Below are 23,707 nucleotides of genomic sequence, written 5' to 3'. Positions count from 1 at the left end.
AAAAACACTAAGAAATAACTGCTTGCTATGTAGTCTCGTATGTAACAAGACCAAGCTCTGCCCATCAAAGAGCTAAAATAGCAGCATAATTAGATATGTTAGTCTAAATTCAGAAGTGCTGTGTAAGATGGTTATACGTTTCTTAAACCTCTACAGGCTCTTGCTACCCATGGAATCTGGTTATTGCAGCCCATCAATGCCTTCTTCCATTTCTACAGCCAAATGCCATGGTAACTGATACTTTTGAAAAGGGTAGAGCAGGAGTAAGTAAAAAAAAATAACTGAACATGGAATAAATCATCAGGGCCGAATTTCAAATAAATTTATGTATTATTTTTCAATCTGGATGTTTATGAAAAATTGTAGTCCCACAGACTTTTTCTAAGCAAAAAGAAAATAATCTTGCTTCTTCAATTGCTATAAATATAATATTTCGTATTGTAGGTCAAGAGTATTTTTTGAGAATTTTTATCATGAGAACAATAAAGCTAGGTACTAGAGTAAAAATGTGTGTGCTGTGTAACTGCTCTGCCCAAGCCAATTTTGGCCTCAGCTGCACTTGAATATTCAAAGAAACATCCTCAAAATGCAAAAGACAAAATTGGGGTATTTCCGTTGTGATACTCTTTCTTTTGAGTTTCCATCTGTATTGAGTCCTCTTACTTTAAGGGAACATGATCTTTGTACCTTGAATCTGTCATCCTAATTACATAGGAAGCCAAGGTGCTCTGGATGAAAAGACTTTGACTTTTTGTTTGCACTTTTGTCACTCTTAAGTGTTGAACACAAGAGCCAATTTTCTTCTTTTAAGAAGCTGACCAGACCCAGGCCAGAAGAAACAGTGCTTCAAAGAGATGCCGTGGTTATTAACTTAGGAACAGTTAGCTTGTTCATACTGACTATGCAAATTTTTAAAGGCCTGTATAAATCCGAGTGTAATGTGAGTAAGCTGTGCTGTGATTTATGGCACCTTAATACAGGGATTTAGATTTTTGCATGTCTGCCATTGGGGCACCAATTTTAGTAAAGAGTTAGCGGGGGGACACAGCGTAACTTGAGCACCGAATAATTTTGCTGCCACAGATGAAGTTTAAGCCTTATAAACCTGAACATTCCGTATTTAAGTACAGTAAACATTCCCTCTTATGGCTGCTGCGTAACAAGAAAAAAATAGGTAGCAAGTGGCATGAACCCACTCTTTGCAGAAGATAAGACAAAGAGCATTCATGATTTTTTGAGGTTCATGTGTGCACTCCAGTAATAAGATAAAATATGCAATGTTAGTCTGAGTGCAAAGCATTAAAAACCCCAGTAAGTGGTCCCTGAAGTTGCTATCAAATGCTCTCTGACATTATATTTTATTTCTAGGACTCCCTGTGTTTCTTTTCTTTTTTTGCATTCAATAAATGACCTATTGAAACACAGACGGAAAGTCCAACACCTGTTTTGGTGCCCACGTATTTATCATCCCTTCCCAGTGATGATGATTTATCATTCCCTTCCTATTTTGCTGATTCAAGTGATTACCTCACGGGCTGTTTGATTGCTTGAGTGTATTTGGTCTTCTCTTATTCATACGGCTTGGGGCCTGATTTGAACCATTTGAACTAATGAGTTCTTTCAATTGATTAGCATGAAATTTTAAACTGAAAATGCATCATGTCTTTTACAGTGTGTAAACTGAAAGTCCAGGACAGCTCTGAAAAATGGGTTAGCTTTTGCAGTTACCTGTGTTTGCAACACTTCCTTTGCAGGGAGCAGTGTTGTAATGCAGTGTGCTTGGTTTTGCTTATGCCAATCTAAATCAGGAATAACTTGGGGTGGCTCTCTAGGAAGAGAACGCTGGAAGAGAAAATACCATTGTATCCATAAAGCAGTTGGAATTTAAGTACACAAATCAGAATACAGCAAATAGTGATACAGCTCATTTCAACAAACATTATGCAATGACCTTGCATCTGTTTATGCTTGGTTGGGCTTGGATTCTGGAAGTGCTGTAAAGCACATACTGTGTCTCTTGTTCAGTGACACTTACTCCTCCAGTAGTATCTCAGTGGGCTAGTTGGGGTTTGAGGAACCAAACAAGATGGGTAAGAATAGCATCTGCCCTTATATAAACACCAACTGCTGCTACTTTTGATTGTGTTTATAGACAGTGTCCCCAGGCTATGTTCACCTGCTGTGCTGCCAATTTCCTTTAGACACGGCCTGGCTTATCTCCTGTGACGCAGTGTGGCACAGAGAACATCCAGAGAGCTACATCCCAGAGAGCTGCTGCCCTGTGTGGCATCCAAGGATGCTGTTGGTGTCTCCCTCAAGGCAGTGAAACAGAGCACGGCCTTTCATGATTGCTTGGCAGCCACAGTATGGCCCTGCTGCCAGCAAAGGGAGGGTTGAAGGTAAGGGGAGACCATTGATGGCAACACCATGTAAACAAAGATTTGGAAATCCTGGCCAGAATAAAGGAAGAGCAAAAGATAGCTGCAAAGTCGTGGTCAAGCAGCAGCAAAGAAAATCAGGGTGCTAGTTCAGCACTCTGATAACACGGCTTAGACCCTGCAAGTCTGTAGGTGTAACTGGCCTGTTGTGTTTTGCACTGGGCTTATCCGTCTCTTGTCATCCCTGCCACAAACATAATTTACATTGTGGTTTGCTCTGGAACAAGCCAGCAAAGTCACTTGTTGGGGAAACCTATATGCCAACTAGATTATCCGTGCTCAGGAATAATCCATGCTGTGCTGCACTTGTGCCAGTCTCTGCCTGATCTGCTTTGGTCACCTAAATGTGGCCTGGCAGAGCCTACAGCCTTCCAGACTTCCTGGGAAAACCATGTATATGGGAAGAACCTTAGGTTTCACAGTATTCTTGATATGGTCCAATTCTGTGTTCTGGTCCCTTCCCAGTTTTTTCCAGTTCCACTTCCTGAAGTGAGCTAGGCAGTACCACACTTCATTCTTGTAAGGAGCTTTGGTGAGCTAATGTGATGAGCATAGTTTAATGGCCTGGTACAGGGCTGCAAAAATCAATAAGACCATCTTACATCTGAGCAGGTAGTCCTTGAACATCAGCATCAATAAGGCTGGATTAACTTGTATGAGCTTTTAACTGTTTCTTCCAGCCGTGGATGTGAGGGAGCTTTGACTAGTGGCAGTGCAGAGAGGAGAGAAATACTTCATACTTAAAAGAGTGTTGCCCAGTCAGGGAAACTTCTGGGTATACAGAAAATTCTTGCCTCCTAGTACAAACACCCAGCTTACCAAACAGCAAATCTGATGGACTTTTCTGCTCTGACAGTGGGAGGTGTGTGGAGCCACGCATGCTTTGTGGGTTGCTTTTGTTTCATCCATAACTTGTATTAAAGCCTAGAAAAATGGGTAGCGTAGTTGCTGTGAGTGAGCTTGTTTGTTTAGGGGCTTTTTTGGTTGGTTGGTTGCTGGTTGTTTGTAAATCTGAGACAGTTTCAGCCGCTGGGAAAGGATATTCTCATTTGGGCTGACACAAAGCAATTGGTACAGGATGATGAAGGAGAGTTTCAGTAGTTAAGTGTTTGTTCTGTGTGTGATGGGTCTGGAAATAAATGACCATGGGCTGAAGTTAAGTGTTGTTCATTGGTGAATAATGGTTCAGAAGTTTCTTGGTGAGTATATTTCTGTTTCAGACCAGCTTTTTATGATGTCACTGCTTTAGCTTGTCTAAACAGGTAGGTCAGTAAAGTCTCACAATATTCAGCATAAAAGTTGACATCATAGGTATGAGTTTGAACAGTTTGGCGTCATAGTAGAAGAGAACTAAGAATGGTTTCTGGAACGGGCAAGGATATTACACTGAGCTTTGTAAGGTGTTATTTTTAGTGAAGTTAGCAAAAGGTTAGTTTGCAGGATCACTCCTAGTCTTAATTTGTGGGAAACAATATTCCTGCTCCTGCACATAAACAAAAAAAGCATGAACTAAATAAGAAACACCTGTATAATAAAAGGAGCACATTACCACTTGTTCGGATTTTCCTTTTGTGCCTGTTATGCAGGTTCTGATTCAGGGGTACTCACAGTAAATTGCAATATCAGTGTCACTATTTTAAAAGATTTGTTTTCCAGAGTAAGAATCAAACTTCAAATTTTATTTTAGATTATGAAGGATAATCAGTGTGTTTTCTTCTGCCTTATTCTATATCAGATTTATAATTTTCTTGTCTCTTAAATACATTGCCCATGGGGGAAACTAGGAGTTTACCATATGAGTTACAGTTGTTCTGTGCTAGTGCCTTCATACTTAAGATACTTTGCTTACATGAATTCTCCATTAGGATATGTGTTCCTTTAGGTTGCAACCTGAAGTAAGAAAGAGGGAGAAAACTGTAGCTTGTTACTGACTTTTGCTTGAGATGGTAGGACAAAAAGCAGCATAAAAATCCTGAACTCATGGGAAGTCTTTTGGAGGACCAGGGAAAGTGTTACATCTGTGTGATAGGCAGTTTGACTTGCTGAATGATTGATTGTGCAGAACAGAAGGAAGAGGTTGTGAACATGCCTATCCTTGTCAAACATTGCATTTGAAAGGCAATGTATGTTATTCTTATTGCAACCTTTGGTGACCCGCAAGTTGGCAGAGGGGGAGAGGTATCTGCTGGCTGAGATCCGTGCAGCAGATTTCAAGTAGGTTCTTGGTCTAACGGTAACTTTCAAACAAATTTCTGTGATTTTTTTCCCATAAATTAGAGTTAGAAATATGGAGTCGTGTGTGTGTGTGTGTGTGTGTGTGTGTGTGTTTAAAACAAAGTCCTTACTGGTTTTTTTGTAAATAACAAAATTCTCTGAGTGACAGCCAGGGTACAATGTGAGCTACCAGTCCAGGTGGAGCTACAAGAAGAATGCTGCTTTATTTATTCCTTTGTCCTCACACCACTGCCACTTTTAGAGAAGGAAGAGGTACATTTTCCTTTTTCCTCCTCAAATTTGATGTATTGGGTGTTTCTGTGCTTTCAGAGATTTTTAAGGCATGGATATATCCTCTGAAGTTACATTCTGATTCAAGGCCCTTTTGTAATGAATCATGAATGTTTGTTTTAATTTGGTAGCTCAGTTTCAAAGATAGTTTTCTTTTGGTTTTGGTGGGGTGGGGATGGACTTTGCTTATTTGTTTATTTTCTCAGATCTTTCTAATATCTGTAGGCTTTCCTGCAAACACTTTCCAAGTGTCTTTCCAGTCTTGTCCTCTGCAATGATTCAGCTTGGGGATGGGCTGGTGGATTGAGCTCCAGGAAGCGAGGAAGGATCTGACATGGGATGCGAGTCTTGTGTCAGGACCTGAAATGACACCGCTTCTGAAGGCAATCAGGAAGCCCTTACTAAAACTGAAGCAAGAATAAATAACAATATATCCTTCTCCTTAGCCTTTCATTTTCTAACTTGGGCTGGTTGCGGTTTCAGGGACAAGGAGATCGATTAAATGGGCAGAGCAGGGTACTGCAACACCGTTGGTAGCCAAGTGGTAGGTGCTTGTTTCTGCAGCCTCCCTGCAAGAGGATCAGGTTGACACCACCTGCTGCTTTAACCTCACCACTTAGAATATCTTCTGAGGTGGTTTTGTTGGCACCTGTCCTTGTCTTCATCTGTTGAGGCTCTCCTGTCTGCGGTCTCCTTTGAATCCTTCTCTGATAGAACAGTGAGCTTGATGGAAGAATCGCCAGTTTTCTCTAGCAGTACTTTCAAATAGAGATACAGTGTCTTTGGGGCATACACTTGTGTTAACTAAGGGTTGTGACGGAAAGTCTCAAAATCATGTCTGTGATATGTTCTGGTGTAGTAAATCTACCCAGGAGGTCAGTGGAGGTTGTGTGTGTGCTTTGGTAGGCTAAGTGAAATTATAAATAAATTGGATTTGAAGGGGTTGTTCATAAGGACGGAAAAACAACATAGCTGCTTACTAAAAACAGCCAGTTTGTTCAGTCAGCTACCTTTTGCTTCTCTGGGCCAGCATTTGATTACTTGTTGACTATTTAGATTTAAGTGTTACATTTTTTGAAGTACACATGTAAATATCTAATGCTAATGTTCTCATGCTTTTGTAGAAACTGCAGTCTGATTAATTTCATTTTTATGTGTATTTGAAATATACAAGGGTTTAGTTAATAACATTGTAGCTTTTTATTTCTCATATGCAGTTGCACTGTAAGCTCTTAGGCAGGTGTCTTGGGGTAGTCCAACTCTTTATCCATTAACATGGTCCACAAAATAACTGGACAGGGAATTGCAGTCAGCCCGTCTTCTGTGACAGAAATGTATTTGGCAGAGAGTTCTTCTGTGACAAAGGAGACAGCTGTCAGTGCTGTCCTTTTCAGTACTGAGGCTCACTGGGTCTGGTATGGAAAAGTGCAGGCATTGGAAATGCAGCAGAGGAATTGGCAGCTACCTCTAGCAGGAAGTTTTTAAGTCTTCTGTGCCCTAGGATAACGTGAGCTAAAATGCCTTAACTCTGTAAACTGTCAACACTGCCCCTATGTCCAAAATATATAGCTTTGTTCTTGACATATTTCCTTTAAATTGGTACTTTCTGTGTCTGAAATGATTTTCACAAAGCTTTCTCCTGTTGCTGTTTCAGACTACACTGGCGCACATCATAGCCAACAGCAGCAAAAAGAATGGCATGAGGTTTGTGACACTGTCAGCCACAAGTGCCAAGACAAATGATGTTCGAGATGTCATCAGCCAAGCCCAGAATGAAAAAAGACTCTTCAAGAGGAAAACTATCCTCTTTATTGATGAGATCCATCGTTTCAATAAATCTCAGCAGGTATTGTACTACACTGGTTTTTTAAAAGAGCCTTTGTCAGCACTTCTGTAAAATCTCCCACTTCGCCTTAAGGTGATACCTTCCTCTGGGCTTTTGATTTCTGTGTTAATACTTGTAGTAGATGAATTTGGCAGAAACATAAAAACTAAATTCCTTAGCTAACTTCCAACCAACATTTAATTATTGTGAGTCAAAGATTTAAATAAAAGGCTGAGTTATACCTATATGCTAGTCTTTATATGATATTTTTAGGAAATTTTATTTTTGCAAAGTCATGTTAGTAGTGTTTGCTGCACACATCTTCATTTTAGCCTCCATCTGGGAGGTAGCATTCTGTATTACCTTTACAAAGGTCTGGAATGTGAATGTGCCAAAAGTGGGTGTTTTAATGTTGTCCTTTCTTCTGTGTAAGAAAAAAATAAATCATGGCATGGTACTTCAGGATAACACTGCAGCCATCACTTGGGCTTTTTTTTCTTTTTCCTTTCCTAGGTATAAGGTTTTTTTCAGTTGTGCCATGGAAAGCTTGAATTCTGTACTACAGGCTGCAGTTTTTAAATTGAACTGTTCTGTAATCTTCCTGTACTTTACTGCGTACAGAATTAAGCAGGGAATTGTAGCCCTAAAGGTTGATTCAAAGTGTATTTAGGAGTAGCCTCACTATTTGTTACGGTTGATAAGGCAACTTCATGATTTCTTGTGTTGCCATATAATAAACCAAAGTCACACAAACCCAGAATTTGCAGATTTCTTTACCGTATTTCTTTTCAGCTGGTTGGGACATTCTCAGTGCAGTCATTTATTATTAAGGTGTTGTGTTCATGAAATTAAATCATTTCCATATCTGTGCAGATTAACTGCCTTGTCAATGTGGTTATTTGTCATATCAACAGGGAACCCAAAGTCTCACAAGACGCAAAAAAAAAGGTAGCCTACTCACATGGGATGTTTCAGGTTGTCATTGATCGAGATCAGCTTTTTCTGCTTCCCTCCCATGCTCAGGACACTTTCCTTCCTCACGTCGAGTGTGGGACGGTGACCCTGATAGGAGCGACCACAGAAAACCCTTCCTTCCAAGTGAACGCCGCTCTCTTGAGCCGCTGCCGGGTGATCGTCCTGGAGAAGCTCTCGGCTGAAGCAATGGAGGCAATTCTGATGAGGGCTGTCAGGTTCTTAGGGCTCCAGGTTTTGGGCCAGGGCGACCAGCACGCCCCCCCTGCGACTGGCAGCAGCAGCAGCAAGAGTTCAGAGTGAGTACTTTATGGGCTGCGGGGTGTTAACATGCACAGCCCGAGGAGCTGACTGCCTGCCAGGGAGAGGATGAAGCAGTTGGGGGGTGGGAAGAGAAACCCTAGCCACTTCTGATAGTAAAGAAAAGAAGTGGCAGCATATGGCAGGGGCGGGGGTGACAGGAGAGAGAGAATTCAAAGCATTGGCTCTCTCCATCCAAAACATAATCTCACTGTCTGGATTAGGAGAGAATTTTGTACTTGGATCTGTAACTCTTGACTCACCCTCTCAGGATATTTAAATCTGTTCTGCTGCTGAGGATTTGCTGTGGAAGCCTGTATCTGGGTCTTTGTTATGTCCTAATGTGTGTTACTTCTTGCTACTGGTTGTAAAAGCATCATGTTACTGTTAAGTGCTGGATGGGCTATCCCCTCTTAATTTGGAAGTGCCTGCCAGAAGTTCATTATTTTCCGAAAATTTGTTTTTAATGAGATCAGGGAGGATGATGCTGCTTCTGTTCTTTAGTTGCAGGATAAGTCCTGTGCTGTGTTTTAGGATATCCAGTGACGAGAGGAGACTGTTGCTGTGAGATGTCAATAGATTGTTTTAAGAGAGACTTTGTTTTTCTCTGCTCCTTGATGTCCAGACAGATAAATTCATGTTAAACATTTGAGTAAGTTTTGGAAAAAACAATATCCAGATTTGTCTACAAGAGATGTTATCTGCCTTCTGAAACAGGAGGCTGGCAAATAAGAGTAATGTGTGGTACTGTGGTACTCACGTGCAAGCTATTACACTTCCTTCATATTGGTTCTTGGCTGCACTCCTGGTAATTTACAGTGCATTGGCATGGTGGTGATTGACAGACTGTATGAAATAAATGAGAGGGAATCCACTTGAACTTTGTCACAGAATGTAAGCACAAAGAATGCTGTAAGCGCTACCCGAATGCTGAGGTCAGGGCAGGTAAGGAAAGGGATTCCTTTTTTATTTTTAGGTAACCCTGCCTCATGGTTTACTCATTTGTAACTTTTATGTGTTGTAGTAATGTGAATTTTAGAAAAGAAGGCAGTACTGCGTGTCAGCATTAATGTAGTGGCACAGCTGTGGTTGTGGCTACACCCTGACTGGGGTTCAGAGACGTTCCCTTCTGTACAGGATTAAAGTACAAGGCATAGTTTCAGCTGCAGTTGTTTGGGTTTGGGTTTCGCTGGACTCTCCATGTCTAACCTTCCAATAGCTATGGATGATTTAAACAGCACGGTGCTTCATCAAACTGAAAGAAGTCTGGCAGGCAGACTGTCAGACTAACACAGTTTCAGAAATCTCTCCCTGGGGAGAGAGGGCCACACTCCAAAGGCAGTCATGGGAGCCAAGCCTTTAAAAATAAAAATGGGAGTTTGAATTGAGGAGGTTTTGTTGCAGCTATGTCTTTCTTATTTTTCATTATGCAATCTGGTGCTGAGCTACAATTCCTACACTCTGTTGCTGATAAGTTCAGATTTTTATAAGCCATTCACCCTCCTGTTCTGGTTTGGATTTCTCATTGATTCCTGCTTCTTGCTTCAGTGTCCGTACCATTTCTGCTTCTTCATTTCCTCTCCACTGCTCTGCAGGAGCAACTGTCTCAGCTTTTTACACCTTGCCTCTATGGAACAGGACTGTCATTAGATGCAGGCAGGTAACTGTTCATACTGTCCTGAAGAATAAATGGAAATCACCAATTACAATTTATTTGGTTGTTAATGGTGCTCACCTTTAAACCAGAGTGAGAAAAGGAGTTGTAAGGCAGCACGTCCCCAGACCGTGGGGTGTACCCACTTTGAAAATGCTCCAGAGATCTAGCAGGAAGCCAGAAGAGATGTGTACATTGAATTTTGGGTTTAATTTCCCACGTTAGTCTCCCCTTCCAAGCCACAGCAGTGTAGTATGAAGTACTACATGTGCTACTTGGCCTCAGTTAATCAGATGGTTTTAGTATCACATCAGTTGTCTGACAGGATGACTTACCTAGGAGATTTCAAAGTAGAGGATGATTCTTTGTGGTCTCTCCTATTACCTTGAGGAATAAGGTGAGGGTGAATCTTCCTTAGTCTTTACAAGCGTCTTGTGTGCTTGGCGAGGATGCAGCCATCCCCAAGTGATTCAACAGATTTCATCATCTGCACTCCACAAGGAAAGTGTGCTCTACCCAAAACTGTTCCCCTAGATTTTCTTTGTGGATTTTTCTTATCTTGCTTATGCCATTGGTGCAGGTTTCTGATAAGGTTAGATGACCTGGATTCTCTTTCACTCCACTGTGGCCTTTTCTTGCTCTAAAGCTGGAGCAACTAGCAGTGAGTTTTACTTCTTGGATATCTTTCTGTTTGTTGTGTCGTCATGGCTCACAAAGGTTCTTTGACAGTTCTTATGTTAATTACTGGATTTATTTAGGATAATATGTGCTTTTTGTTATATTTGCATCAGCATTACTGCCATCAAACTGTGCCTCTGAAGTCTTGAGTAAATCTGAAAACTGTACTTCACTGAAGTATAGTTTTCAGTATACTGAAGATGGAGAAATGAGAAAGGAAGAAACATGATGAAGAAAAGTAAGAAGTCAATGTTAAAGATGTTTTTTATTGCTGCAACTGCTTGTGCTTTCTACAGTTTATGCTATGTCAGTAGTAGCGTCAGCTGTTCCAGGTGTGCACTCATACATTACACTTGTACTGTGTCAGGGGTGGAAGAAACCAAATTCTTCTCTTGGCTTTTTATTTTTGTCATTCAAGTGCTGCCCTCATAATGGTATCTCTAATTGAAGTCAGACAGTAGACTGGATGGTTGATTAATGTGTCTGAAGCTAGATAGCACAGAAGGCACACAGCTGAGGGAAATGGAAGGAACCCCAGGTTCCTGTTGGCAAGCCCAGACATCATGCAGTTCAGCTTGCTACTGGCTGTATTACAAGTTCTGGCGTGTTTTGAATTCACTGGTTCGTAAATCACAACACTGAAGGTGGAATTCCTTTGGATCTTCAGTGTTCAATACTTTCTTGAAAATTATTCCTTAGTTGGAATACCTATTCAGTTTCCTTGCAGGAAATGAGTTGCTGAGGTGAGAGGAAATACTGGGAGACAATACTGTAAGGCAGTGAGCAGTGCATATTACACTGCAGTAGTTCAGTTGAAGAACTGTGTTTGCCTGTAAAAGTGTTGCAATCTGCCAAGGAGTGAACATAGTGAGAATAATTGCACTGAGAAAGTAAGAAAGTACTGATTTATATGGGAAAGAAACCGTGAGTGCTTTATCTCGTGTTTTGCTCAGTAATTTTTTAAATCTTTGGTCACACAGATTCTAGTTGCTTGGGCTTCCTTATATTTACTCCCTGATACTCCTTATGCTCTCTTGTCATTGGTTCAAATGCAGTGGTGCTGTGTGGGTTTAATGGGTTGTTCATCAGACATTTCATGTTGGTTCTTGGCACAAACTGTCTCGAGGGAATGGCGATAAAGAGGACCTGGAAGAAGGATTTATTGTCCTGTAGTGGTAGTTTTCCATTCCTTGAGCTAGTATATCACCTTCAGCCCAGTGAGTGATGGATCCCAGCACGTCCCTTTTGGCTTGTTTATGTTTTGGTCTCCGTATCATTGGTTACAAGGTACCAACATTGACCATTGGCATCCAGTGGGTGTTCGGGGTTAATTTTGGAAGTTGAATAAAATATGGGATTGCCCATCTGCAAGCGTATCAGGAGCTTGGAAAGAAGTCAGAAAGCATAGATGTTATTCTGCCTTGCGGTTCTGATGGGTGCAGGAGTTGGATAAACTGGAGGGAGGGGGGCACTTGAGCTTCTGAAGACAGGATGGGCTTAAAAATGTAAATCACAACAGTGGTTTTTGGAAGCCAAGGTATTGAAATAATTGCCATCATGATTTTGAAATTAGACTCCTGCCTAGTGAAGTTAAATCATCAGAAAATGAAATTTAAGGTCTTAATTGCTCAGAAAAAAAAATCTCAATTCAGTTATTCTGAGTATAACATTTTATTATTTTGAAATACCAAATGTGTATGGCACTGAGATTATGCAACAGGAAAGCATTGTGTTATTTCCAATCAGTGATTCTCATAAATGTGCTGTGCAAACGGCTTGTATGTGGAAGTTTTCTCCATTTATTCTTGTTCTTTATCACATCCTACAAGTCATGCTATTGTAGGCGTGGACTGGATCAGCCAATACATAATGCATTATTTGGATTGTAATTGCCATTACCCTTAGGTTACAACTGAATTTCACCATGGAAATGGACAAGGCCACTGCTTGTAACCAGCTTTTTCACTTTCTTGTGAATATTTGTTTCACTTCCTGTAATATAAATTGCTTACGTTGAGTCAACAGGGCAGTTAGAGTCCTATAGTGAAACAAGAGACAGGAATACGACTCAGCTTTCAATTAGAAGATAAATGGCAAAAGTGCTCTGAGGCCTCAACTTTTTTTGGGAAAGACTGTACTTAGCTTCTTCCAAGGTAGTACCTGCCTTTTAGTGCTCTCAGTGCTTCCCCTTTCCTTGCAGTCACTGTCTGCAGTTGTGGTATCAGTGTGAGGAGCCTCAAGCACAGGATGTGCTTCTCTGCAAGCAGCAGGCAAAGAGCTTAGTCCTTGAAGGTGAAACCTTCTCTCAATTATGCCCGGCTGGTGTGTGAGAAGTGTTTGCTCGTCATGTTATATATTTGGGGTTGTTTCTGCTGAAGGAGGTCTTAGCAGCAGGATGTCTGTGTGTAGTGCCTGGTGGTTTTTTAAAAAGAACTTTTGCTTTCCTTGCTGGCTTTTTTAATTTAAGGCATATGAAAGATCTGGTACCCATCTGTAGTGCTGAGGCATGAATGTTGCTTCCTGATTTTCAATGAATTTGATGCTTGAGATAATTGACTAAGTCTCTGTGCACTTGCATTGTTCTGCTTCCTTGTTCAAAGACGGTGTTTGAAACACCCTGGCAAAAGTGCCACTCTATGTGTGTTAATATTTTTTACTAGATTCATCAAATACATGAGAAATAAGGAGATAGAAAAAAGTCATTACGAGATGCATGTGATGCATCTGTTTTTGCCAGGATGTCATTCTTACTGTCTACTCTGCAGCATGGGATTTGCCCCTAGAAGACATTTGTCAGCTTTCACTTGCAGTGGTTGATTAAGATTGCAGCTCTACTAGTTCTTCCTTTTTACGTGTGGCCATGAGAGGACTCAAATATTAACTGCTAAAATTTTTCCAGAACTTGCAGTCTTTTTCTTTTGTGTAACAAGTGCAAAGTGGGTTTGCAAGGAGGAAGAGATGACAAGTAAAGAAAATCAGTGGACACATTTGTCTGTGAATCCTGATGCTGCCTTTTTCTACACCACTGGTAGTAATAGTAACACATCTTTTTGTAAATGAAGTGCAGGGCTATTGTGAATCCTTAATTATTTGACACACAAGAGCGTCATAAGAAATGGCCTCTCACACCAAGCCCTATGTGCTAATCCTTACTGATACCTGTCACTCTTGATTTACAGTGCAGCTACTAGAAGTGGCTCAGTTAGGGCCATTAATGTCATGTTTTAATTCCATTAGCTGCCATCTCCAAATCAGATCAGTTATGCCCTCTGCCTGGCAACACCTTAGATGTTACCTTTTCTACATAACTGAGGTTCGAGGGTTAATTCCCCAGCAGGGTGCCTGTGAAACATGCAGAGGTGAACTGGTTTGGATGTGTCCCAACAGTGAGAACTGCAGCCTAAAGACAAAACTTTGTTATTCTCACAGATTTTTCATGGACCCATTAGAAGATCTCAGGAGATCCTGCTGCTGCATTTCCCATCTTCATAGAATCGCTGAATATTCTGAGCTGGAAGGGACCCAAAAGGACCAAGTCCAACTCTTAAGTGAATGGCCCATACAGGGATCAAACCCTTGATGATATCGACACCATGGTCCAATCAACTGAACTAATCTCAGTGACTTGTTAATTTAGATTGTGATTTCACTAGAATTTTTCATGTTTGTATAGTTCTGGCACACTTAGAGCAGTAGATGGCAAGAAGAGTGATGGACATGTATTGGGATGCAGCTTCATTCTAGTAAGATTTTTTTTTTGTACCCCAGTGACTAAGTTGTAATACCAAAAAAGTAGGATGCATGTGTTTTACATTGTAAACAATCTTTCCAATTGTTGTTTTCTAAAGAACAACTGATAGCACCTCTTGGTGTTGTTAGTAGTTCAAAACATTATGCTAATGACTTTATAACTCACTATATTCTCTCACCTGCATTTGGATAGCTTGCTTCCTTTTCACTGTTCTTCCACCAAGGAATTTGAAGTGCTACCAGTGAAATGCTGATGGAGTAAAACTTTTTAAAGTTCAGCTGGCTGTATCAGAATTGGGCTGTGGTGAAAACCTAACCCTAGTTTTTGTTGAATTTATTGAGGTGAGGAAAAATAAGGGGGTTAAATAGATAAGAGCCCCTTCCCTGCATTTTTCATGTGCAATTGTATTTAGCAGGCACTGGAGCAGGAGGATGAGGGTGGGCCCCTGGTTCTGCAGGACAAGTTAAGACGCATCTTAAACCCAGCTGTGCATCAAGGAACTTTGTAAAGAAACATCATCTCCAGCACAACAGGCAGGGAGAGGAGTGCGATAGGGGCTAAGGGTGTGTGGTTATTCTGTTGCAGATTCCCGGTGTACATAGAGGAGAAAGCTCTGAACACACTTGCCTATCTTTGTGATGGGGATGCCAGGACTGGGCTGAATGGACTCCAATTGGCAGTTCAGGCCAGAGTAGCAGCAGGAAAGAACGCTCCTTTGAACACCTCTGGCAAAGGTGGTGCTGCACATGGCATTCTGGTAACAGAAGAGCACGTAAAGGAGGGGCTCCAGCGGTCTCACATCCTGTACGACCGAGCAGGTGAGTAACAGATGCAGTTTCTGAGATGCGATGTTCTCCAAATGTGACAGCTTCTCTAATTCCTCTTTCTTCTCCCTTTTTTGTACCAACTGCTCTACTGAAACAGTAGTTGTACTGAAGTTTGTCCCAAAAGTTACTTTTCCTCTACAATGCAGTTCCGCTTGAAATTCCTTCTCAACCAGGAAGTGTAGATTAGCTGAAGGACCCATTTGCTGTCCTGAGAACAGTTAGTTGCATGGTGAAATTATTTGTTATTTAAGGTCTGTGAGGGAGGCTGGATATCTTCCATTGCACTTTTACTCCTTTGAAAGTCTTGTGAGTGCTCACATCCACAGCAATATGTTATGTCAAAACCTGAGCAGTTTGCTTTATTTTTAGAGTTGCTTTTTAAGGTAATGAATTCTGTAGCTTGCTTAGGGCAGGCCACGTAAATCGCATTGCACTTAATGCTTCCTAGAGTGATAACCACTCTTGCTAAATTTGTGACTTGGCAATCTTAGGCATCACAGTAGTTGGCCACTAAACCATTTTATGTTAGAGGGTTAAAAATCAGTGAGTGTCAGATCAGGTGAATCCCCTTGAATGAATATGCTGGTTCTTCAGCAACACTTGAATGACTGTGCAGAATAGTATGAAATGATTATGCCAAGCAGTATTTGGAGAACTAATTTATTTTCTTTTTTATTTTTTTTTGGGGCCGCTATTTCTGATATGCTGCATTAACTGCCACTGTTCAAAATCTGTGATGAGAGCTTTCTTGAGGCTGGTTATAACATATGCCCACTTGCAGCCTTCTTGCTACAAAGAAATAATGATGACTCACTGTCAGGAGAAAGGCAGCTGGGCAGATACTGATCTAATGGCAGCTGAGAACTCGAGGGCAGGCAGGGCGAGGGAGAAGAAACATTTTATGGGGTCTGTGGCAGGAAGAGGTCATGATCAGAAGGAAGTGGAAAATCTGACTGGTTTGCTGGTACGAGTCTCTTGCACAGTGTAGGTCCCTTGTGAGTTTGCTGTCGCCTTGTGGCCACTGTCACACAGAACTCTTGGCTGTGTCCATTGCTCCCAGCCCTCCTGCACCTTCTTGCTCTGGTAGAGGTGGCACAGAGTGCCTCTTCCTGAGACTTGCATCAAGTCTGGGTAGAGTGTATCAGGCCCTTCTCTGTTTCAGTAATCTTTGTTGTGGTATATTGTGGGGTTTTTGGTTAGTGATTTTCAGAATGGTGAAAGCAGTGAAAACTGTTTTTCTGGGTTGTATAAATGCCAGAAAGCCTGACACAGATATTGTCACAGTAGCAGGTTGCCATGTCTTTCCAGAATTTCTCTCTTCTGTGGAATGGTCTGTGTTGACCACTGACTGTTGGCTGCAGGTTGACCACTTTTGTCCATATTAGAGGTAGCTGTTTGTCCTTTTAAATACAAAGGACTTTTAGATGGTGGCTACTGCATAATTTTTTTTTTTTTTGGTAGCATGTTTTAGCTAACACATTTTGAATCACAGCTGTGGTGGTGGAATCTAAAGTCCTCTAAAATAAAATGCTTCAGTCTTTTAAAGTGGAGGGTCTAATCGTGATAGCAGCAACATACACGTGTTACATGTTCATGCAGAAAGCACCAAATAATTGATTAGTGTTCAGAGTGTAAATATGGACTTTTTTATTTTACATTATTTTTGTTACCTTCTGCAAAATTTGCCAAATATGTGTAGTTCAGCATGCTCTTCTGTATTTTCAGCAAGTAATCTAGGAAAGAAATCACTCATAATGCAGTTGTCAGGCTGTTGTTCTAATCTATGTGCAAACATGTAAAGAAAAGATTTTTGTGCAGATAGTTTATGCATTTTAGCTGGAAGGACAAAGAAACACCTTTAGCTGCCTGAAGCCCCTGCAGTTGGAGAGGAAACAAAAACTGTTAGCCATATTTTAGCTTTTAATTGCAGTTGTTAAAATTTTGATCCTTTTAGAAAAATGATGTGGCAACCAAATTCATGGAAGTTTACCAGCAGATGGGCAGTGACTAGATCTTTTAAATAGAGCTGTATTGTTGCCCCTTCGTTTTACAGATTGTATCACTCTGCTAGCACTGATTTAATAAGATAAATGTCAGTAATTTCACTGTCTGTGTGGTGACATAACTTCATGTATGGTAAAGACTGGGAATGTGTTATGCTGAAGTTAATTTATTCTGCGGTCTGGAACACAGTTTTTCCTTTACCTTCTCAGGAGGAGAAAAGAGAAGGTATCTCACTGTCCTGGATTTGCTGTCAAGGCAGAGCTTAGAGCCATGTGGACAGGAATAAGTTGCTATTCCATACCATGCACATCATTGCTGGGGTAGGGGAGTGGCTTATTTGGAGTTGAATTTCCAACTGTCTTTAAATCATCAGACTCACCACAATGGTTTTTTCCAGCTCAGGTTTTTTCTGCTGGATCAGAATGAGAAGTCTTCTCATCCATGCTCTTGGTCTACTCTTACTTCCAAGGCTTTCTTCTTTCCTTTATCAGTGAGCAGTTTGATGTTTACCTTTGGCTAAGAGAGAAAATAATTCGAGATGGGAACTGATTTTAGTTATGCACACTGCTTTGCACATAGAAATTGTTTAAGAAGCTCAAATATTAATTATGGTCAGTGAACAAGACCTTTTCCCTATCTTCTACCAATATGACTTGAGATAAATCATCATCTTAAACTAGCCTGAAAACTCCTCATGAGCACATAGAGCAATCTCTGGGCATATGTCAGCAAGATTTATGCATTTGTATATGTCAGGCACTAAAAAGCCCTCTCTTCCACAAAGCCTCTTGTGCAGTGTCTTGTTTCAGAAGGGTATTTGCCTTTGTGGAAACTGCATAGAGAAAATTTATTTTGATTCCAAAAACTCTTCATAGTTTTGATTTCAAGAGGCATCTGAGATTCAGCAGAGATAGATAAACTGGTATGTGAATGTCTCTCAACTGAATTGATAAGGCCCAAACCTATATGTTAGCTAACCAGCATGAGAAGGCTAATAAATAAAGGTCTACTAAAATTCTTGATTTTTTTAAACTGCTTTTGGTATCTCAGACTATTTATAAACTGTATTTTTAGACAGAAATGTAAGATCTCTCTCCAATGCACATCACTGTATTTTGTCTTTAATTGATAATGCAATGTGATTATACTGATTGATAAGTATTGTCATTGTAGCTCTGTCACTAACACTAACTTTGTAACAAAGGAAATAAAAGGCGAAAACTACTTCCCTTCTCAGCTGAAGTCTGAAGTTCCCTGCACGTTTATATATCTAGACCAAACCTATCTGCTGGATTCCTTCTGCCTCTCCAGCTGAAATCCTCGCATACGACATTTTACAGTAGCCCAAACAGCACATAAAAGCCTCCAGCAGAAAACTCTGGATGAGTGCAACCTCTGGAGATATTTAAAGGCCATCTTCCTTACTTTTAAGAGACCAAGAGACGCCTCTTGCAAGAGGATGATGCGAGTTCAGCTGCTCAGGGTTACTGCTCCTGACTCAAGTGTTTTGGTGGAACACGGACGTGCTGTTTGTGTTGGCTCCAGTGAGGGCTGCATACCAGGGCTCTTTGTGTGGAGTCCTAGCAAAAATAGCTGTCTGACTGCCTGTGCTTGCCGGCAGCCTGTTGAATTCCCCACAGAATCACACTCCAGCAGGGGCAGAAATGGGGGCAATGGACCTGGGAGGTGGAGGTCTTGCTGGCTACAAAAGGAACAACTGCAGCAGCATGGCAGTTTTGGTTCCCAAACTCACTCAGGCAGCCCTTTTATTTTTCAGGGCCTACAAGTCACTGGTGTGTTCTGATTTGGCCCTCAGGCTGTAAATCCTTTTAGCCTTAGGAAGAAGAGGAATATTAACAGATGGCTGTGCATGCAGCCAGTTGCCTTTGCAACACATACTTAGCTGTGAGCCAAGGAATGCCAGGCACTTGAAAAAATAAAAAAGCAGATAACATGGAAAGTTTGACAATATTGCAGCAAAATATTCTTACAAGTTTGATTAAAAGACATGCATAAGAATCAAAACCAGTTGCACAGAGGAAAATTGTAAGCAGAAAGGGTCTCATTCAGTGTTTGTAATACTGACTCCCTATTTTTAAGTGTAGCCCTAGAAGATCTGTGGAATAGCTTTGTTTTTCCTTGGAGTCCAAATCTAATCATATATTAAACTTTAATATTAAAAAAAATCCTTCTATTTCTTTCAGTCTTCCCACTTTTTACTTAGAAGCCTGGCATTCCAGGTGTTGTTGCAGTAGGTTAGGTGTCCACACTTGAACTCAGCATTTCTTAGGGGTTTGCCAGGGTTGTGTACTGCAATTCTGTTTTTTATAAATTGTATGATGTTCCATCATTGTATATCCATGGCATTTCCTTTTTTCTCACCCCTATAGAGCACATCAAACTCGTGTTTTACTGCGCACTTCAATATCAAGTTTTAGATTATATGAAATGTCATTTTTCTAAAATATCACCACTGTATCACTATATCCAGTGATATCCTGTATCACTGGATTTCTCTGATTCTTGTGTTGTCTTCTCAGAGCTCTGCATGTGTCCAAAAGCAATGATCAGTTATTTGTATGTGCTTGTACTTTTTGGCAATTACAAACTATTTATGTAGAGTTTTCTTCCTAACTGCTTAAGATATCTGGGGTTATCTTTTTTTCTTTTTTCTTTTGAAAGGAGGGCAGTTAGCTTACAAAACCCAAATTGTTTTCCTAGCAATGTTTAAAAAAAACCAAAACTTTCTTTTCATTAGCAGTTGCTCTGATTTGCTTATGTAGTTAGGGAATGATTCACATGGGAAACCATGAAGGCACTGAAAACAATAATGAATGCTGTAACCGTATATCCCTAAAAAGAGTTTGAAAAAGCAGCTTATGTTTACTGATGTAATCTATTAAAATATATTCTGTTCCCTTAAATGCATTTCCCTTAATTTCCTCCTAACAGCTTTGTGTATTGCTTCTCCCCCATCCTGAACAGGAGAAGAACATTACAACTGCATCTCTGCCCTGCACAAGTCTATGAGAGGCTCTGATGCAAACGCTTCCCTTTACTGGCTTGCTCGAATGCTTGAGGGCGGTGAGGATCCACTCTATGTGGCAAGGAGGCTGGTGAGGTTTGCAAGTGAAGATATAGGTCAGTATTTGCAATATTTCACATTGGAACATCACATTGAATGAAGACCTGCCAGGCTTCTCTGCTTTCTAAAAGTTGGCTTTTGAAAAACAAACAAACCCAAAACAGTTATATGCAGAATAGGTACAAAATACTGAAATGCTATACACGGTATAAAAACTTTGTACATGCAGGCAGAGATCTACATGAAGTATCATTGTGATGATTACCTATTTCAGGAAAGACAAATGTTTCTGAGGTCAGGGTTGGTGTGTATTAATATGGATTCTTTTAAGCCCTGCTGGTTGTAGGTCACCAGTAAACTTCTGCCAGCAGAGAGTGTGTATTTCAGGGATATCTGATTTTCTGATAAGTTTTCTAATAAGTTCTGGCACATGAATACCTACCTGACCTGCATTCCTTAGGTTTAATAGCTGTAAGGCATCTTTATTTACTTATCCAAAGTAGCAGATCCAGGAAAACCTTTAGCACATGTGTTATGGGTGAAGAGTTAGGAGACGTGGGAAGCTATGTCTGTGTAGCAATATTTCCCCATTTCTTTATTAATTTCAAAAGGTAGGAGAATCATATGTGGTCAGCCAGTGCTCTGGCTGCCACTGTGTGGCAGTAGATTCAGTCCAAATCATACACACAGCTTAGACTTTTTTTTTTCTTTCTTTTTTCTTTTTTTTTTCTTTTTTTTTTTTTTTTTTTTGTGGGAGGAGTAAAGCGTGTGGATGGAGGGAGTGCATCTTATGTATGATTTAGTACTGTACCAGGAATTCCAATATCTGAGAAAGCATCTCTGAAATGTGCATGGATACCTTACAGGAAAGGGAAAATGAGTTTGAAAAAAAAAAAGACATTAAGTGAAGTAAATTGACTTTAACATGCTTTTATCTGATCCCTTTCTGTAGGACTGGCAGATCCTCTGGCTTTAACACAAGCAGTTGCTGCTTATCAAGGCTGTCACTTCATTGGAATGCCTGAGTGTGAGGTAAATACTTCATTAATTCACTGATTTGAAAGTTCTGCAATCTGTAAAACCTGTCTGTAACTGTAAAAAGAAGCAGATTGCAAGGACAGGGCAGACTTAGTTACTTGTTCATTCTGCATGTCCTTTCTTTGACAAGAGAACATTGTAGCTCTTAAAATAGATGCTGTAGTTTAAAAAGAAGTCACTATTTATTGTTAAAATGTGATGCATGAACATACATAATTTTTCTCTGTTTTTTCCTATGATAGATAAAGTAGCCATTATTTTCTAGTAGTGAAAACCACGGAGCTATGGTATTCTTAAATAATTCATATTGTTTTAAGTATTCATATTATAGTAGCAGGCAGAGGTCAGTTTAAAAACAATCCCTGCCATGTTGTACAACCAACCTAAATAGCAGACCTTTTCCCAAAGAGCTTAAAAGAAGTAATTTAACATTTCACTCTGCTTGTTTGCAGGTGATTCTAGCACAGTGTGTAGTGTACTTTGCCAGAGCCCCAAAGTCCATAGAGGTGTACAAGGCATATGGCAATGTTAAGGAATGCCTGAGGATGCACACAGGACCACTGCCCCCTGTTCCTCTGCACCTGAGAAATGCCCCAACAAGGCTCATGAAGAACTTGGGCTATGGAAAAGGCTACAAATACAACCCCATGTACAAGGAACCTGTGGAGCAGGACTACCTACCAGAAGAGTTGAAAGGAACAGACTTCTTCAAGGAACGAAAAACATGACTGCTGTGCTCAGAATGGGTTTTGATTTTATGACTCATACATTTCTACTGGGATCGAAATTCCCCTTACAGTGTCAGCTGCCTGTCACCCTGGTTAAAAGGATTAAGCCACCAAGCCTTCTAGATACTTTTTTATCCTTCTACTTTTATTGCTGTTGTTCACAAGGTATTTTGTAAAGGATTGCTGTTAGGCAGTGTAGAAATGCAAAATAAGCTTTATCCATATAGTGCCGTCACTGGTTTAAATGAAATTAAGAAAAAATCAAGAGACTTGTGTTTCTGGCTCTTGCTGTGAGACAAGAAATATTACTGTGCTGCTTTTTAAATTCAGTGTCTGTTTCAGATTTTGAGAACAATATTTTCCATAAAAATAGTAAATTGTACCTCCTCACCTAAAATACTGTACAAAATATAATTACAGAGTAATTTTTGCTGTTAGGATCTTTCAGAGACCAATTTTGTACAACAGTTATTAAACCAATAAAGCTGTTACAAATAGTGTCTATGCATTTGTTTAAATAGTCCTATGACAGCAGTGTGGTTTTGAAAGTTCCTTTAATTTTATTATCCCTTCTTTCCAGAGCAAGTTAAATTAATTTTGTAAGCAGAATAGTCATGAAAATGACCACTGGAGTGATACCAACCTCTTTGCACCTCTCTCCAGCTGTGATATGACCCAGCCACCTGCAGGTCAGCTGTCTGGACCACACCAGTTGCAGGTGAGTATTTCTTGACAGCAGAGGTTTTTGTGCTGTGTGGGCTCAGATCAGAGGGGTTGCCACAGCCGCGTGTCTGGAGCTCATTCAGAGCAATATTCACAAGCCAGGAGGTCTGTGGGTTGAGAATGCAGTGCCAAGTCCAGAAGCCAACTTCATTCTGCTTATTGCTCTTAATTCTCAAGACAGATTGCTGACCCTTGGCCTTGATCAAAAGTTTTGGATGTACAGCCTCCAAAACTTTGTGATTTGTATTGGAGATTAATTTTTTTGTGAGACTCTCTTCATACAAAGTTCTGCGTGATGTAGGGGTGAAGCCAAAGATCCTGATGTAATTGAAATGTTTCAGAAATGGAACCTTTTGCATGACTGTGTATTGTTAGAGGGTTTCACTCATAATCTTTAAACATTTCTATGTTCTACCTTAAATAAGTAGTTTCTGAATGGGCAAAATGTTGTTCTAAAGACAAGCAAGTATTTCAACAAGCTTTATTTATGTACATTTGCATACTTTTCTTTTTAACACAATTCACTTTGTTGTTGTTTGGTTGGAACTTGCTTGTTGCATAAATTAAGGGGTTGATTAATTAGATTAGTATTTTTATCCTGATGGTCCTCTGAAATGCCTTTGGAGGAATAAAGCAAGGTGTGGTCTTTTCCATACTGAACCAGCATGTGCTCACCTTCAGGGGGCAGCACAGATTGGCAAAGGGTTCAGACGTGGTGCTTCATTCCTCAGCCTCTAATGGAGGCAGAAATCATGTCCCTTAGAGTAGATCCATCAGACAGTGCTGTTAAATGGCTACCAAAATATTGGTAACAAGAAGTTAATGTTTCAAAGCCATTGTGTTGCATGGCTGCACTTCAAGCCAAGGATTATTTGCCTTTTCCCTTCCTCCCTGTGGTAATTAGCAGCACTGGAGAGTGGCTGCTTCCTGCTCTCTCCCTGCTGCTGATGTGCATCTCTTTTATAGCCCCTTATGGAGGGTCATCTCCTCTCTTTGAAGAACTCCACACTCCATTAGAAAGTCCATCAGGACCAGATGTCCTCAGAGGTGAACATTTCCCATCCCTCCAAAACAGACCCAAGGCAAAAACATCCCCTTCTGCTCTCGGCAATTTATGCAGTCTCCATACGGGATTGGCAGTGCTGCTTTCAACAAGCCAATCTAATGAAACTGCTTCAA

General features: G+C 40.5%; 1 protein-coding gene across 1 annotated transcript in view; it reads left to right on the top strand.

Annotated features, from left to right (window-relative positions):
• Window positions 1-22,305, top strand: part of WRNIP1 (WRN helicase interacting protein 1) — a 24,902-nt gene extending 2,597 nt beyond the window's left edge. Inside the window, exons 2-7 of the mRNA XM_014308979.2 lie at window positions 6,598-6,789; window positions 7,792-8,039; window positions 14,709-14,941; window positions 19,940-20,095; window positions 20,992-21,071; window positions 21,530-22,305. Of these exons, the coding sequence (XP_014164454.2) occupies window positions 6,643-6,789; window positions 7,792-8,039; window positions 14,709-14,941; window positions 19,940-20,095; window positions 20,992-21,071; window positions 21,530-21,805 (1,140 nt within the window). The 5' untranslated portion in view covers window positions 6,598-6,642 and the 3' untranslated portion in view covers window positions 21,806-22,305. The remainder of the gene's footprint in view (window positions 1-6,597; window positions 6,790-7,791; window positions 8,040-14,708; window positions 14,942-19,939; window positions 20,096-20,991; window positions 21,072-21,529) is intronic.
• The last annotated feature ends 1,402 nt before the right edge of the window (window positions 22,306-23,707 follow it).

Source organism: Geospiza fortis, unplaced genomic scaffold (genome assembly GCF_000277835.1).
Source record: "Geospiza fortis unplaced genomic scaffold, GeoFor_1.0 scaffold154, whole genome shotgun sequence".
Taxonomy (NCBI): Eukaryota; Metazoa; Chordata; class Aves; order Passeriformes; family Thraupidae; genus Geospiza; species Geospiza fortis.
Note: the sequence above shows the minus strand (reverse complement) of the source record. Positions and strands in the feature narration are given on the sequence as shown.